General features: G+C 43.2%; 1 protein-coding gene across 1 annotated transcript in view; it reads right to left on the bottom strand.

The window, feature by feature from the left end:
• Positions 1-13622, bottom strand: part of cntln (centlein, centrosomal protein) — an 80556-nt gene extending 66934 nt beyond the window's left edge. The window contains exons 1-8 of the mRNA XM_070983598.1: positions 13551-13622; positions 10215-10303; positions 8386-8470; positions 4928-5062; positions 3829-4011; positions 1796-1929; positions 713-875; positions 39-251 (exon numbers count right to left, since the gene is read on the bottom strand). Of these exons, the coding sequence (XP_070839699.1) occupies positions 39-251; positions 713-875; positions 1796-1929; positions 3829-4011; positions 4928-5062; positions 8386-8470; positions 10215-10303; positions 13551-13622 (1074 nt within the window). The remainder of the gene's footprint in view (positions 1-38; positions 252-712; positions 876-1795; positions 1930-3828; positions 4012-4927; positions 5063-8385; positions 8471-10214; positions 10304-13550) is intronic.
• Positions 13623-14292: the final 670 nt, after the last annotated feature.

Below are 14292 nucleotides of genomic sequence, written 5' to 3'. Positions count from 1 at the left end.
CTGTGGGGGAGATGGTGAAGCATGGGAGCAGCAGTTACCTTAAAGTTGGTCTGTCTGTTTGGTGAGGGGTGAAGGGCTGTGTGCTGGGCCTGCTGCTGCAGCAGCTGTATTTGTTCCTGCTGCTGCTGCTGGAGTTGCAGGATGTGTTGGTCTTTCTGAGCCAGCAGGCCGCTGAGCTCCTGGTGACTCCGGCGGAGGTTGGCCTCACTCGACGTGAGGGCCTGGTAGCACTGGCTCAACTCCTTGTACAGCTGTCAACAAAAACATACGGGACAAAACAGGGAGGTGAGGATGCCCTGGGTCAAGATGGGATGCCAAATGGAAACAGAAGAGAAAATCACTCAGATTGGGTGACATGAAGACGGTCATGATGTAAAGACATGTGCTAAGATCATCAAAATAAGGATGGAACGGAAAAGTGGACGGATAAAGGAAAACAAAAAGATTCATGTTCATGTCTCCTGACTAATAATTGCCCGAAACCTCTCCCTATCCCCCCTTCCTGTGAAGCGCTGTGTCGTCAGAGAGAGGCTGAGAACCCATTCACAGTAACAGGATACAGTGAGAAAAGTCCGTCTTTTCAGGCACTAGTCGAATAATTGTAGGTTGTAGCTAGCTTGGAAATAAATCACCGCAGCGGGTGCGGCCTGAGCGGAGTGCAACAAAGTGGTAATAATAACGAGTTTGAGGTTTGGCATGCATGTGTGAGTACCCTCTGATAGGAGGTGGTGTCAGCAGTATGTGCTTCTTCCTGGTTCCTCAGGACTTTCTGCGTGTCTAGGTTCAGTCCTTCCAGCTGCTTGATCAGATGGCTCTGCTCTGCTGCATGTTCGGTGCTCTGTCTGTAGAGGGTCTGCACTTCTGCACAGTCACGGCTGCACACACACACATACACACACAAGCAAAATGTCAAACAAATTCATACTGAACCTGCCCTGTGACTGTTGAAGTAAAAATACTGTATATGAATACACAATGAAGCAGTGCTGCCTATCTTTTCTGCTTTAATAGACTTGGATTTTTGAAAATAGTTCAAGCTCATAAACTGTGAGGAGGTCAGAGAGCTTCAATAAAATCATGCTGAATTATTGCGTTTCTTAGATTTAATAATTAAATTACATGTGTTACAAACTGTACAATTTGTATTTCACTTAGACAAATAATCACAACATTTAAACAAATATGTTTACTAGCTCTTTAGTCAATGATGTCTAAATTCCCTTCATCGTAGCAACATCAGAATTAAAGTTTATCACTGAAAATGGTCTTGTGTCCCATGGAATTAGCAGAAAGTGCTCCTCTTACTTATAAGGACATCTCTAATCACCTCGCTAAAACCTGAAGAACCGTCTGTAGCCCTGGTGTGACTGACACGTCAGAGTGCCTCTGGCATTCAAACAGAAAAGTAGTTAAAAAAGGTTGAGATTACCACTAAGACTCTTACGGTTCTCACAGTTTTTATCATATCGCCTAAAGCTTAGCCAAAGCCCGCCACGTTTCCCTTTTCTCCCTCTTTTAAAGCACATCCACTACGCAGGCTTATCAAGTGGCTTTAGGTGATCCAGAGTGGAAGAAACCAGTGTCACCCACAAGCCTCTCAGCCAAAACAGCAATAAGCTAACTGCTGCACACACACCAACATGTGTGAGGGGATGTAAAACACGCATGTGTCTGCACAGGACAGGTGCATACTTCCAATATCTGATGAAATTATCCAAATACATCACTTACAACGTTGTGGTTGATACAAGAAAGCAGACAGTGAGGTGCGCTGGGCAGGTGTGGTGGGGCTCACCGAAGTCGACTGAGCTGCTCCTCTTTTTCTGCCACCTCCCTCTCTTTGGAGGAGAGCTGGGCTGCCAGGCTGCTACTGCGGCTCTGCGAGGAAGACAACTCTTGCCAGGCGTCGTGGAGCTGAGCCTCCAGGTCCTGGTGTGGAGGAGCAACAACACATTTGAAGCACAAATAAAGGAACAATCTGAAATTTGAGAAACTCTTCACAATGTAGTCTGCCTGAAATCGCTAAAAAGCAGTGATGGCACGGATGATACTGCTTTTGTAGTATAATATAGAGAAAATGTTATTATTTCTATCTTTTATTATTTTATTTTTCTGCGTTTCTTAACTACTTGTTTGTCCTCAATCCACTGCAGATGAGCGAGGCTACAAGGTGTTTATGTTGGACATCAAACAACCTCTTGCTGTTGTTCCTCGCACACGTTTCAGCCCTGATCCTTCTTTGTCCACCTCACATCCATCTAATGGAACAGATACTCTTCAGCTGTCTGCGTAACAGCTCTTAAAACCTAAAGCTTCTTTTTAGGCTCCAAATCTATTTTCTTCAACATGGAGCTGCACTGACTGTAAGCAGTGTCGTGAGTACACAGCAGCGCTACGGCTGAACGGACCCAGCGCAGACACAGGACTGCAGCTCCTGCTATCGTGCTGCTTTCGCTGTGCAGCAGGTGCAGACAAGGTGTTAGTGACAGTTCTTCCTTAATAAGATGAGAACAGTAGAGAAAGCAGATTGCATGGCATCAAACGTCTACGAGCCTTGACAGTTTAAATGTAATTAAAAACAGTGTTTCACGGGCCCAGAATGAACCACGTTAGCAAAGAGAAGACAGGAAAAGAAAAGATGTCGGAAGACATAGAGAAGATGAAGCAGCACTCGTGTTCGTATAAACAAGGGGAGGACAAAATGTCAAAAACACCTTAAAGCAGACTAATGTTACACACAAAGAAAACCATAATGTTTGGATTTGATGAGACGGAGCTGTCAACAGTGGACCAGCACTTTCTTAGGTGTTTAAATAAGTGAACATAACAAAGAGGGTCAGTACGTTTTCACATTGTCAGCCGTTTCATTTCTTCCACCCCCCGTTTAGTTAAAATAATTTGACTCCGTGCTTTTAGAATAACTACAAAGTAGGTGCACCTTATCTTCGCACGCGCTGGTTTAAATGATGAATTCCTGGACAAATCTTTGCCATGTCAAATAAATTGGCATGATGTCTCCACCCGACACCCCACGTTCTCCATCTCCATCTTTCAAATCCATGTATGATAGAAGAAATGAGGAACAGGTGGAGTGTCTTAGGCTGTGATGGATGTGCATAGGCTAGTTGCTGGGCTTCATCCAGTCCAGGTGTAATTACTCTGCAGTCCTGACTTATTCAAGACTTTCTGTCTGACTCCATTTGACTAGCGTAGCAAAATGTTTCATAAGGATTAGTCTATAAGGAAAGGGAGGAGCGTGAGGTTCCTCAACTGCTCCTCTGTCCTGACACGCTCGTATTGGCAGGCAGCTGATTTCTGTAAGGGGATGGCAAGAGGCGGCAGGTTGAAATGTGAATGAAACTCTTCGAGGACTCTGCTTGTGACATGACTGTTTAAACAGCCACACTGCTGTCACTGTCTAATCGCTGCATTGATTCCTAATGATGACTGGAGCAATGGCTGATATCTGGTTGCATTTGGGGAGAATGAAGGACAGAAAACTCACAGCGACTCCAAACTCTCGCATCCACACATGCAAATGACCTCACAAAAGTTCCTTTCAGTTGTGGTCAGCTCTGTGCATTTTTTACCCCAACCAAGGAAGATCCGTCTCCCCCACGTTGAATCATAATTTCTCCTTCCTTTGAATATCGTCCCTGCATATTTAAATTGTGCGCTTTGCTACAGAGATCTTTTTAAATTCACATGCTGAGGAGGAAAGGCTGGGATCAGAGAGTTCAAGGTGTGCAGACAAAAGGAAAAGCTAGACAATGGGGCCCTTCCTGTCCAACTTTGTGTGTCTGAATGGACTTGTCCCCGTGTTCATACCTTGACTCTGGCCTGGGCAGCATCTCGACGGTCTCGTTGGCTGTTGGCCTGCCTCTCTTTCTCCTCCAGGTCAGCTCGCAGGGCGGCACAGCGGGAAGTTAATCCCTCTTTTTCCTCCTCTAGAGCCCGCACCACCTGCCGCTCCTCCTCCTCCTCCTCCCTCCTACGCTCCGTCTTCATTTCCTGGATAAGAGAGGTGTGTGCGTAAGGAGGAGAGTAGGGGGTCGCGAGGGCCAAATAAACAATGGCGACGGAAGGAGAGGAATAGAAAAAGTGAGGTTTCAAACTGAGAAAATGAAAAAAAAAAAAAAGAGAGAGCTGGAGAAATACAAAGAGAGAAGCAACCCATGGGGCTGAGGCTGAGATGAATATGTAAACAGTGGACCGGCTTTGCTGCAGGAGCCCCCTGCATGGGCCGCTGATTGGCCAAGGTCACCTGTGCTGTAGGACGGGGCCCACGCGGCCAGATGTTGGCCGGTGTGAGCCGAGCCGTGCCGCACGAGCCGGGCTCACGCAGGTACAGGGGCCAGTCTGTCGGCTTTAATGACAGGCTCCTAATGAGAATGGTGCTTGCTGCAAGACCCATTAGACTCAACCTAGGTCTCCTTTGATGCTGTCCCCCACAATTTCTCGCCATGAGACCTCACCAAGACTGTGTAAGGACCACTCCTTTATCAATTAATCATAGCTGGGTCCCTTCTAAGCATAATTAGGGAGAAGCCACACCATCAAATGCACACTTTTCACTTTCCCCCACTGAAGCAGTCATTAAGTATTTATCTGCAAGTTAACAACCGGCTTTCCTTTCTCTCCATCTTTCTCTCTCACACGCACTCAGACTTTGCGGCTCTGAAGTATTCTCGGTTGTCAGGAGCAGGAAATATAGCTAAAAGCAAGAGGGGGTGAGACAGAGCGACACTGAAAAGACACAAAGACATAGACATTGTGTTCAAGAGGGCTGAACAATCCTCTTCCTCCTCTAAATGATTCAAACGCCTGTGGCTAAAGCCGCGGGGGACTTGTCGTGCTCAGTGCCACACAGAAAAGAGACTTTTCGACTGGGAGGCCCAGACTGCCACAGAACATTTGTTCTACCAACCTTAAGTTCCTGACTCTTATTGACCAGTTGTTCACGCAGAGCCGTCAGCTCCTTCTTCATTAAGGCATTCTCCTCGTCCACCATCGTCCTCCTCTGCGCCAAGCTGTTAATCTCCTGCTGCTGCCCCGTCACCTTCTGTGGCAAGCAGCAAGACAGAGAGCGACACAGATACAGAGACGAGACAGCCACGTGTTATTTTACACATTTAAGTCTTGGAAAACTCAGAAATAGATCTGGATTGTGTCCTCTCCAGGGCCCGAATTATATAAAACCAACAAGTTTTAATTTGCTAGGCCTTAAAACCTGATTGCCCAAAACTATATCTGTAAATATTAAATAGAAAAAGTGTGAAATATAAAAGAAAAATTGTGATGTTTGCAACAGAATCATTTTCATAAATGATCATTCAACTGATTCAACTTATCCATAATGCATCAACAATGAACGATGCCCATCGCAGCTTCCTGGAGCCCAAGGCGACGTCAATAAATGTCTTGTTTATAAAATAAATAATAAGATATTCAGCTTACAGCAAGTTTAAGACAAAAAAAAAACTAGCAGTAAAATTCTTCCATGTGAGATTCAGGAACCATCAAATATTTTAGCATTTTTGTTTGAGAAATTACACGCAACCGATTTTACGTCAACGGACGTCCATTAATCCTCTGATGGTTGATGCTCCAAACAGAAAGCCGCCACACACACACACTCAACTATTAAGATCACCCTGTCATTTAAAATCTACAGCGAGCCACAAATAATCACAGAGCTCCACGATGATCAATTTAACGTTTGACCAAACCAGCAGAAATGGTACAATGACTTTAACGACCACCACCCACTTCTGATGCTGATATATGTTCTCTCCGTGTTTTTTGGCAGCCTCTGTGGCCTTAGCAGGAGGAGGCTGGCCTCTTAACACTGCATCAGCTGGGGTTTGGCATTGGCTGGTAATCCACAGCCTTCTGTGGGTGCACCCTCTTCTCAAATAACACTGTGCTCTGGGATGCAATTAATTGCCATGTTGAGGGAAAAATCGCTCAGATATATCCAGATAGTGGATTTAGCGTTCTTCGCTACTCCTAGCTCACCGTGCTAAGAACAGAGGGGCTTTAATAGAGATTTATACTGGAGAGCAGAAAATAAATTCAAACATTGATAATGAGGTAGGCAAGAACAATTTGAACCCCAGTAGTGCTCAACTGATAGAAGAGGAGAAAAGGGGGGGTTCCGCCAAGTTAAGAGGTCTAGGACAGAAAGATTAGCATTTGAAAATTCCCAGCGTGGTTCAAAAATGAAAGCTAATTATGATACAAAAAAGGAAAGGAGTAGCAAGGGGAAGAGGAAATATAGAGAAAGAGGTGGAATTAAAAAAAGAATAGGAAGGAAAAACACATTATCAAAGTTGGAGAATAGAGATATTAAAGGGATTGTACGATCCTGTGTGGACTCAGCAGACCATCACATTGAAAAAAAAAAGAGGAAAAACCAATTAATCACTATTTGGGCATGACCGTGGATGAAATGATGACTGTTTGAGGGTCGGGTGACACAGCGCAGAGCTCGGTGCTCCTAATGAGACTTTCAAACAGCCTGAAAGTTTCATTACAGACGAGTTAAAGAGGAAACAGACGCGCTCTAAACACACAGACAAGCATGAAAATAGAAGAGTGAATCAGCATTTCATGGGCTTTTCTTCAAAACACTATTTGAAATCCATCAGATCAGCTGATTAGACAAACAGGTTTACATGTTCTACACATGCTTTGAAACTAATCTGGATCACTTGATGAATGAATACATTAATCACTCGATTATAATGACTCAGCTCTCCTCTGTCACTCTGTGACTCTGCATCTTTACTGCGCTGTGGCCTTCTGCTGGAGAGCGGTCAGGCTGAAGGTTTGGCAGAGACGGATGAAAAACATGTGACCACTTGTGTAATCAGTTGTGATGAGTTATCCGCCCGCCAGCCATTAGTTTAACCTGATAATAACATTTACGTTATTGCAGATGAATGAAATTTTCTGTTCGCCCAAGCCTCGTTAAAATCGAGCAGGCTTCACTGAGATGTAATAACGTTTAAGATTTTTGAGTGGACCCTCCTGGAAAATAAAATTTCAGGTGAAATCCAGGTCTGACGTCAGTGTAAAAAAGGAAAGTCAGTCACTTTCTAAAGGGACATTTATGTGAGAGCAAAACATGCATAACACGCTGCAACAGGCCTTTCTGACAGAGACAAAACAAACAGGCCACACTCACTTTTGACTGTCAAGCCCTGTATAATGTTGCTATAGTGGCTTAAAACTCGGCATTAATACAACAGATACAACAGAAATAATCCCATTCTGACATCTGTTAATATCTTATACTTCATCATTTTTCTGTATCTTATATTCTTATAAATAATTCTGTTCTCTAAAATAACACAGCAGCATTTTCTCTTCTGCAGCACTACAGATGCCGTCCTTTAAGGAGAGCTGGCTGTCAGCGGTGCAAATCAATCAGTCTTTATTTTAACGTAAATTCTTATCCATTACACCTTTTTAATGCACTTAATGCAACCAGGCACATCTTTACATAACAGGCACTTTTCATGCATCGCACTTATGTCAACTTTCAGTGCTTATGGGATGTTAGTTTGCATCTGTGGGACTGCCCTTCAACTAAAGGCCCAAATATTAGACTGAAATAAAGTTTGATGTCATTACACGTCTTACGTACGAAGTACTGCATCGACTGGATCAGAGTATAATATAAGAAAAACACTGGCAAGCTGATGGCTCCATTACAGCCGGTCTCATTAGGAATGAACACGATTCTGGCTGAGGGACGCTAATGAAGGAGACTGACGGATGCTTCGGTGAAGGGATGATGATTTGGACTAAATTACATTAGTGATGTCATTATCGTCAGCCATCATACCATCAAGAAATATTATGCAGGGGGCGTGCAAAAGAAAGCAGGTGAGAGAGAGGAAGATGTGGAGGCGTTCAGTTAAAACACACATACATCAATTCTTACATGGATTCTTTAGGTTTCTCTAAGTGGAAGCATTGTTTGTAATGACGATGTAGAACAAGCAAAAGGGACCATGCAAGATTAAAAAACAGGATAAATAAAGTAGTGAGTTGTAATTAAAATGCCAGACAAGCAAGCGTCAGTCTGGAGATGTAGTTTAGAGAGTGTGGTTGGGAGAAATTAATGAGAAAAGCCCTCTGATTGGACCTTTGGCCGCGGTGCTGAGGAGGGCATTCACCTTTCAGTTGCTCCATTGGAGCTGATCATTGGCCAACAGCAGAACATTTGTAAATACGGTCAGTTTATAAATGAATGTCAAGCACAGTATTACCTTTTGTTAAAAAGCAGGTTTAGTTCATGAACATAATCTGAATATATTTCTGTTTGTCTTTTGGAAACACACAGCGTTGCAGCCTGTTGGACAGACTGTGCCGTACCTGCTCCAGCTCCTGGATCGTGAAGTCTTTGTACTGGAGGATCTCCAACACTTTCCTGTCCTTTATCTCAGCTTTGTGCTTCTCACTGGGACAAAAAGAAGAGAAAAAACTAGACGATGCAAAGCATGGCCGCAGAGCTCAACAGGTAACATGCAGATAAAAAGGACCAAAGCCCCTAAAGAAACATGGAGTTAGTGTAATTTTTTCTAACTTTGAATCACAGCAGGTGCTCAGGAGACAGAAAACATATCTGTATATGCAGAACTTCAGTAAATCTGACTGCTCTGATGTAACACAGGATACCTCGACTACATAATCTGTGTTCTGTAATATTTTCTCACTTTCAGTGTGAGCTCTGCTCTGGGTAACAGTCTTGTAAAATGTCAATTTCTCACAACCAGTTTCAGACTCTTTGAGCCCCCTGCTGTTCCTGGAAAATAAAGAAGACCCCTTTACATAAAGGCAATTCACGGTCATTTTAGTCTTAGAGTTTTTATTAAAAATACGCTTTCAGAAAATAATTATCAGTGTGAATAAAGTGGAAAATGCTCATTTAGTTATAAAAGCAGAGCGACTGTACTCTCCTGCTGCTGCACAAAACTTTTCTCTGCAGCCCACTAGCACCTCTTTTATCATAATGAACTTTTAGGGAGACAAAAACAAGGCATCAATCGGGGACCTGTTTGTTTCAACTGCTTTAGGCCACCAGGGGCCACCCATTCCCTCCACTCATCACTTGCTCCTGCTACACCTCCCATCTCTGAGGCCTCCTCTCTCGTCTCCTTGCCTCCTCTGATCAGCCCTCTCCCCTGGCAGACACTGAAATAAGTATGTGGTGTCCCCGGAGGAGCTGGAACGCAGGCTGGCCCAGCTACATCTCCTTGTATATTGGGCTGTGTTCACCATGTCCTGAGCAACCAACCAATCATTCTACAAGATCCACACAGGAAGGGGAGGGGAGGCTGAATGGCAGTTCCCAGCGGGCACCAGCGCTTGACTGGAGTCGACACAATTACCATGTCAATATCTTCCTGCGCATCAGGTGATACAATACACATACACTCTCTGGGTGCATGTTCCCCCGCCAGTCTCAGCGGACCACCATACTTTGATGGGTTTCCTGTGGGGCTGTGAAGGAACAGAAGAGGCTGTGGAGAAGGAACGAGAGGAGCAGGTACTGAGGAACTGTGCACGCTCCTGCGCTCTGTTTTAGCCTTATTAACGCACCACTAACAACTGACAGACCTCAAAAAGCATGTGATATGCACCCATGGTAGAGACATTTTCATTCAACGATATCCTCCAAATATAAGGTTAAAACTTAGGCAGTGAGTGCAACTTTACCTCTATTTCAGAGGCAGCTGTAACACAAAAACAACCGGTGTTCAAACTGCAGCAACAAAGATCATTTAATGTCCTAATGAGAAGAAACGTATTATATAAGACCTGAAGCGCTGTTCTTCTCTCAGAGTTCCCATGCCACTGTGCTCGGCGTGGCTTAGCCATCCCGCAGAAGAGGTCATATTCAATCTCACAATTTATCCGATAAAGACAAGCATTTGGCAGGAGTGTTTCAACTGTCCAGAATGGGTGCGGCGGAGGAAGAGTGTTTTCATTAAAAGGGTTTCCATGGTTGAACTGCTAGACCGGGGATAAGAAGGCTTAAATCAGCATCTGCACCAGATTCCGTCGTAACCCCGGCAGAATGGCCAAGGTGCCTGAAACACCCCTCCAACGACTTTCACACATATTTCTCTTCACTTGCGAGATAAAGGAATTTTCAGCTGTTGAGCTTCTCAGGTAGCAATTTGAAAGATGAATCTACTCACCGCTCAACCACCAAACTGACAGCCTGGGTCAAGTCTGGATTTGCCACTTGCAGGCGTTTCCAGAGGGACCACACAAACTCCTTGTCTGCCTGTGAAAATAAAGGATTCAGCACGTCAACAGCTGTTAGTCCTAACTGAGATAAACAGCTTTTGATAAATGTGTCTCGAAGTGCAGCGAGGCCTGCAAGAAGGCCACAGCACATCTCAGCACTTCTGGGTGAAAAACAAAAAATTAAATCAGATGCTCAATGACATTAGCATACGACAGAAGGAGTAGTCAATCAATAATTTAAATAGCTTGTACAAAATAGTTTTTGATCTGGGCTGCCCTCGCTAATCATGAGCCTCCCTTAACAGGAATCCTCATCGCTGAGATGTGACCTTCGACTCAAGGGGAGCAAGCATTGACACTTGTCATTATACACTATTTATGACTGGGGAGAGCTGGGATCCAAATCAAAACACAGCAGTCGAGCTTGCATTTTCTTTATTAATCAATTGCGCTCCGGATATGTTTTCCACTACAGCTCCAAAGTAACTAGCCCCGAAGAAACTCAAAGCTGATGACAGAGAGAGTCATCTTCAAGCAGGAAAACCCAGCCAGCCCCTGACACATTTCCAATTCAAATTGTCTCGCTGGTTTTTCAAACATTTTTAAGCTACATTACATTTAATGAGGGACATCTAAAAACTACATTTTCTGACATTAAAAGACAGAATTATACCAAATCGACTTAATATAAAATTATCTGATAAATTATGTTCACATCATCATAAGATAAAAGTCATCCCTCCCACTGGAATCTACTGGTCTCCAATTAGTACATGAATTTTAACCCCCTTTTCAAAAGTGTCTAATCAATTATTTACTAAAATGGCAGAAGCAGACCTTGATAAGACCATGAGCTGAACATATAAAGTGGAAGGACTGTAGATCTATGTCTCTGTAAGCATCTGCATGTGTGTGTGTGTGTGTGTACACAGAGTGGGAGCAGGGTGAAGGGGGATAGAGATCTCACCAAATCAGCCCTGCAATGTAACTAACGATTAAAATTAAGCAGACGCGGTTGACTTGAAATAGGTGGTCTCCCTCTGCCTGGCCTTTGGCAGCCATTAGCCGTTCCACAGACAAGTCTTCAGTCAGGACCCTCATCAAGAGCTCTCCTCTGCCGTACGTCTTCTTAAAGATGCATTGAATGTGTCTTTGATGATCGCTGAATTATTAATTTTGAATCTAGCCACTGAAACACCATGGGCTAAACATACCAAAGACAGCCACTGGAATTCAGCCACATATTAATAAAATTAGCAGGGTCTACTAGGAACATTTGCTGGCCGACAGATGAAACTCTTTGTAGTTAATGCCTGTCCTGAACTACATCTTGCCAGAGACTTAAGACATCAATGGTATTCAAATGCCACTATTTAAATGGTACACTGCACAACTAAAAGTCCCCATTAGATAGACAGAATCACTGATGTTCTACTCTAGACGAGACCACCAAGGACGGCGTCCATGTCATTTCAATGCAGAGCAGCAGAGACTGTCAGTCTGAAGTGAGCACAGTCTCTCAGCAGCAGTTCTTCAATGTGCGACCACTGAAACTTTGAACAAGGCGTCACAGTCTAAAGGTGTCCACATTTGCTTGTGTTTGTAGGACAAAGGCACTTTTACAAACATCAAATGTTACTTGGAGCTTTCCAGGCTCCAGAATTCAGCCTGTGACATTTTCAGGTGACAAAGAGATTTAAAGCAGTTCTGCTTTTTGTGGTTACACACAAAGAAAAAGAAAATCATAATATAACAAAGAGTTTCCAACAAATTGTTTTAAGAAGTTTAAAAGAAGAAAAAGGAGTGAGGGCTCAAAATGTGTGTCACTTTTATAGGTGAGGATTTTATTAGGTGTTAGAGATGTTGATTATTCATACACAGTATAGTGAAATGGAAGTTTTTTTTTTGTTTAATGATGGACGAAGATGCATGCATGGACTTGCCACTATATATGTTTGTATGGATATCTTGTGCCTCTATGAAGTGAAGGTATAAAACTTTTTTTCTGTGAGGAAACTCAAAAACCTCTACAGTCAAACGAAACTTTATATGCAGGATAAATAAGGTAACATGAACACATCTGGTTAAATCCAAACACTGTGACAACTGTTCCTGCCCCACGTGTTCGGTCTTATCTATAGTCTGAGAAACTCCAGTGTAACACATCATCTGCTGAAGCCCACAGCGGTCGATCTACCTGTGCAGTAAGGTGCTGTGGATATGCAAAGTGAGGAATGCTGGGTTAAGTTCACTCATGTTATTAGGCACCACCTGGTGGTGAGTATGCAAGGACAGCCTCCCTCAATCAGTGACTCACAAAGTGAAGATGAAAGGTTCTCAGATCTGTACCAGAGCAGTTTCTGGGCTGTGTTTGTACTTAATTGAATAAATAGAAAAATGTGGGGGCGGGGGGGGCGTCAAATTATTAAAATATACTCTGGAAGAGAACATTCTCCTCACATTATTTACAGTCTTGGCTCGATAAAATGTGGTCAGGTCTTCTGCAGCAAACAGTAAAGTCAATAATGGCAAGCAAACAATTAAAAAAATACTTAATGCCATTTAGTAAAAGCAACTCGTCTGTAAATAAGAACTAACATGCTGAAAATAGATATGCTTTTCAAATTCAAGTGATGATCATAAATCTCGAAACTACAATCATGAGTCCATGCCTTTTGAGTTTAAATGAGTGGAGCTGAAACAGAAAAAGCTGACTAACGTTCTTTCCAGAATGCGCTGTTAGCTCCCAAGAAATCCTTTCATTTAAAATAATGTTACACAACGAAGACACAATATGTAGCTTAGGTGAGTCACAGGTCTTTATCAGATCAAAAATGAACAGAATGGCAATTAAGGTGAGAAATGGTTTGGATTACTCACTTCATAAGTGGCCAATTACTGTCTGATAGAAATGAAAACTAGAGAAAAAGTTTTTTAAAAACTCTGCACACAGTGAGACAAAATGTGCTGGAAACTGCACGACGCATGTAGTCAGAGCGAAGAAACCACAAGTGATTGTGATGCAGTTTAAACACACAACTCATGAAAACATATAAACAATGTTTTTGTTTTTGATGTTTTACAGTGCAGTCAGATACGTGTTTTACCTCTGATAGATACACAGATGATTGAACTTTCTGACACTGGATCACTCCATTAAAACTGTTATTGTGTTATCAGCTTATGAGGAAGCAAAGCATCACCATTTGTGTTTCCTGTGAGCCATTCTTCAGACAGCAGATAGCACAATCAATCAGTGTGTGAGTGCACACATGCATACACACCTGGCATTGCATTAACTCATCTGACAAACTCCTCACTCGCTCCTCCAAAACCAGGACACGAGAGTCGGACATTTTGGAGCTGAAACGGGAGCAAAATAACAGATGACATTAGTTTGGAGCCTCTCGTGTGAGAAATAACACGTGTAGCAATGAAAAGGAAAAGGATTGTACAGATGGCACGTTATCAACATGTTACCCCCTTCATATTTAACCGGCGAGGACAGGAGTTTGAAGTAACATCAACAGGGTTTAGCTATAACGTAACTTTCCATCTGACGTTAGCTTTAACGGTACAGGTCTGTAGCACCCTTGCAGGGTGAGACACAGAAGCTCAGTGGACTCTCTGAAACTAGTTTACAGTTTGTCTCTTACCTGCTTCGATGCCTTGCTAACAGGCAGATGTCAGAGAAGCTTCACAGCACCGCACTAATACACTGTATTGCTATGATAGCTATCTAAGCTAACGTTAGCCGTTTAACAAACATTCATATTTACAGCTTCTTGTCTGACGTTCACAACCTTCCGGTGTAAAGTCAGCTCCCCGAACGACGTCACGGTGAGCTCGGACGTCTTAAGTCTAATTATCCACTAAAAGTTGTCGTTGTGTCTTTCTCTGCAAAGCCAAAACATACTTTTTGTGAGCCACACCGTTGTCAATAACTACAGAAACGCTTTCCTCATTTCAAACAAACCCGCTGTTTCCCGTTTCCGTCACCCTGCGTCAACACGTCATCACGTCACT

The sequence above is a fragment of the Chaetodon trifascialis genome, chromosome 2 (genome assembly GCF_039877785.1).
Source record: "Chaetodon trifascialis isolate fChaTrf1 chromosome 2, fChaTrf1.hap1, whole genome shotgun sequence".
NCBI lineage: Eukaryota > Metazoa > Chordata > Actinopteri > Chaetodontiformes > Chaetodontidae > Chaetodon > Chaetodon trifascialis.
This window is presented reverse-complemented; position numbering and strand designations above follow the sequence as displayed.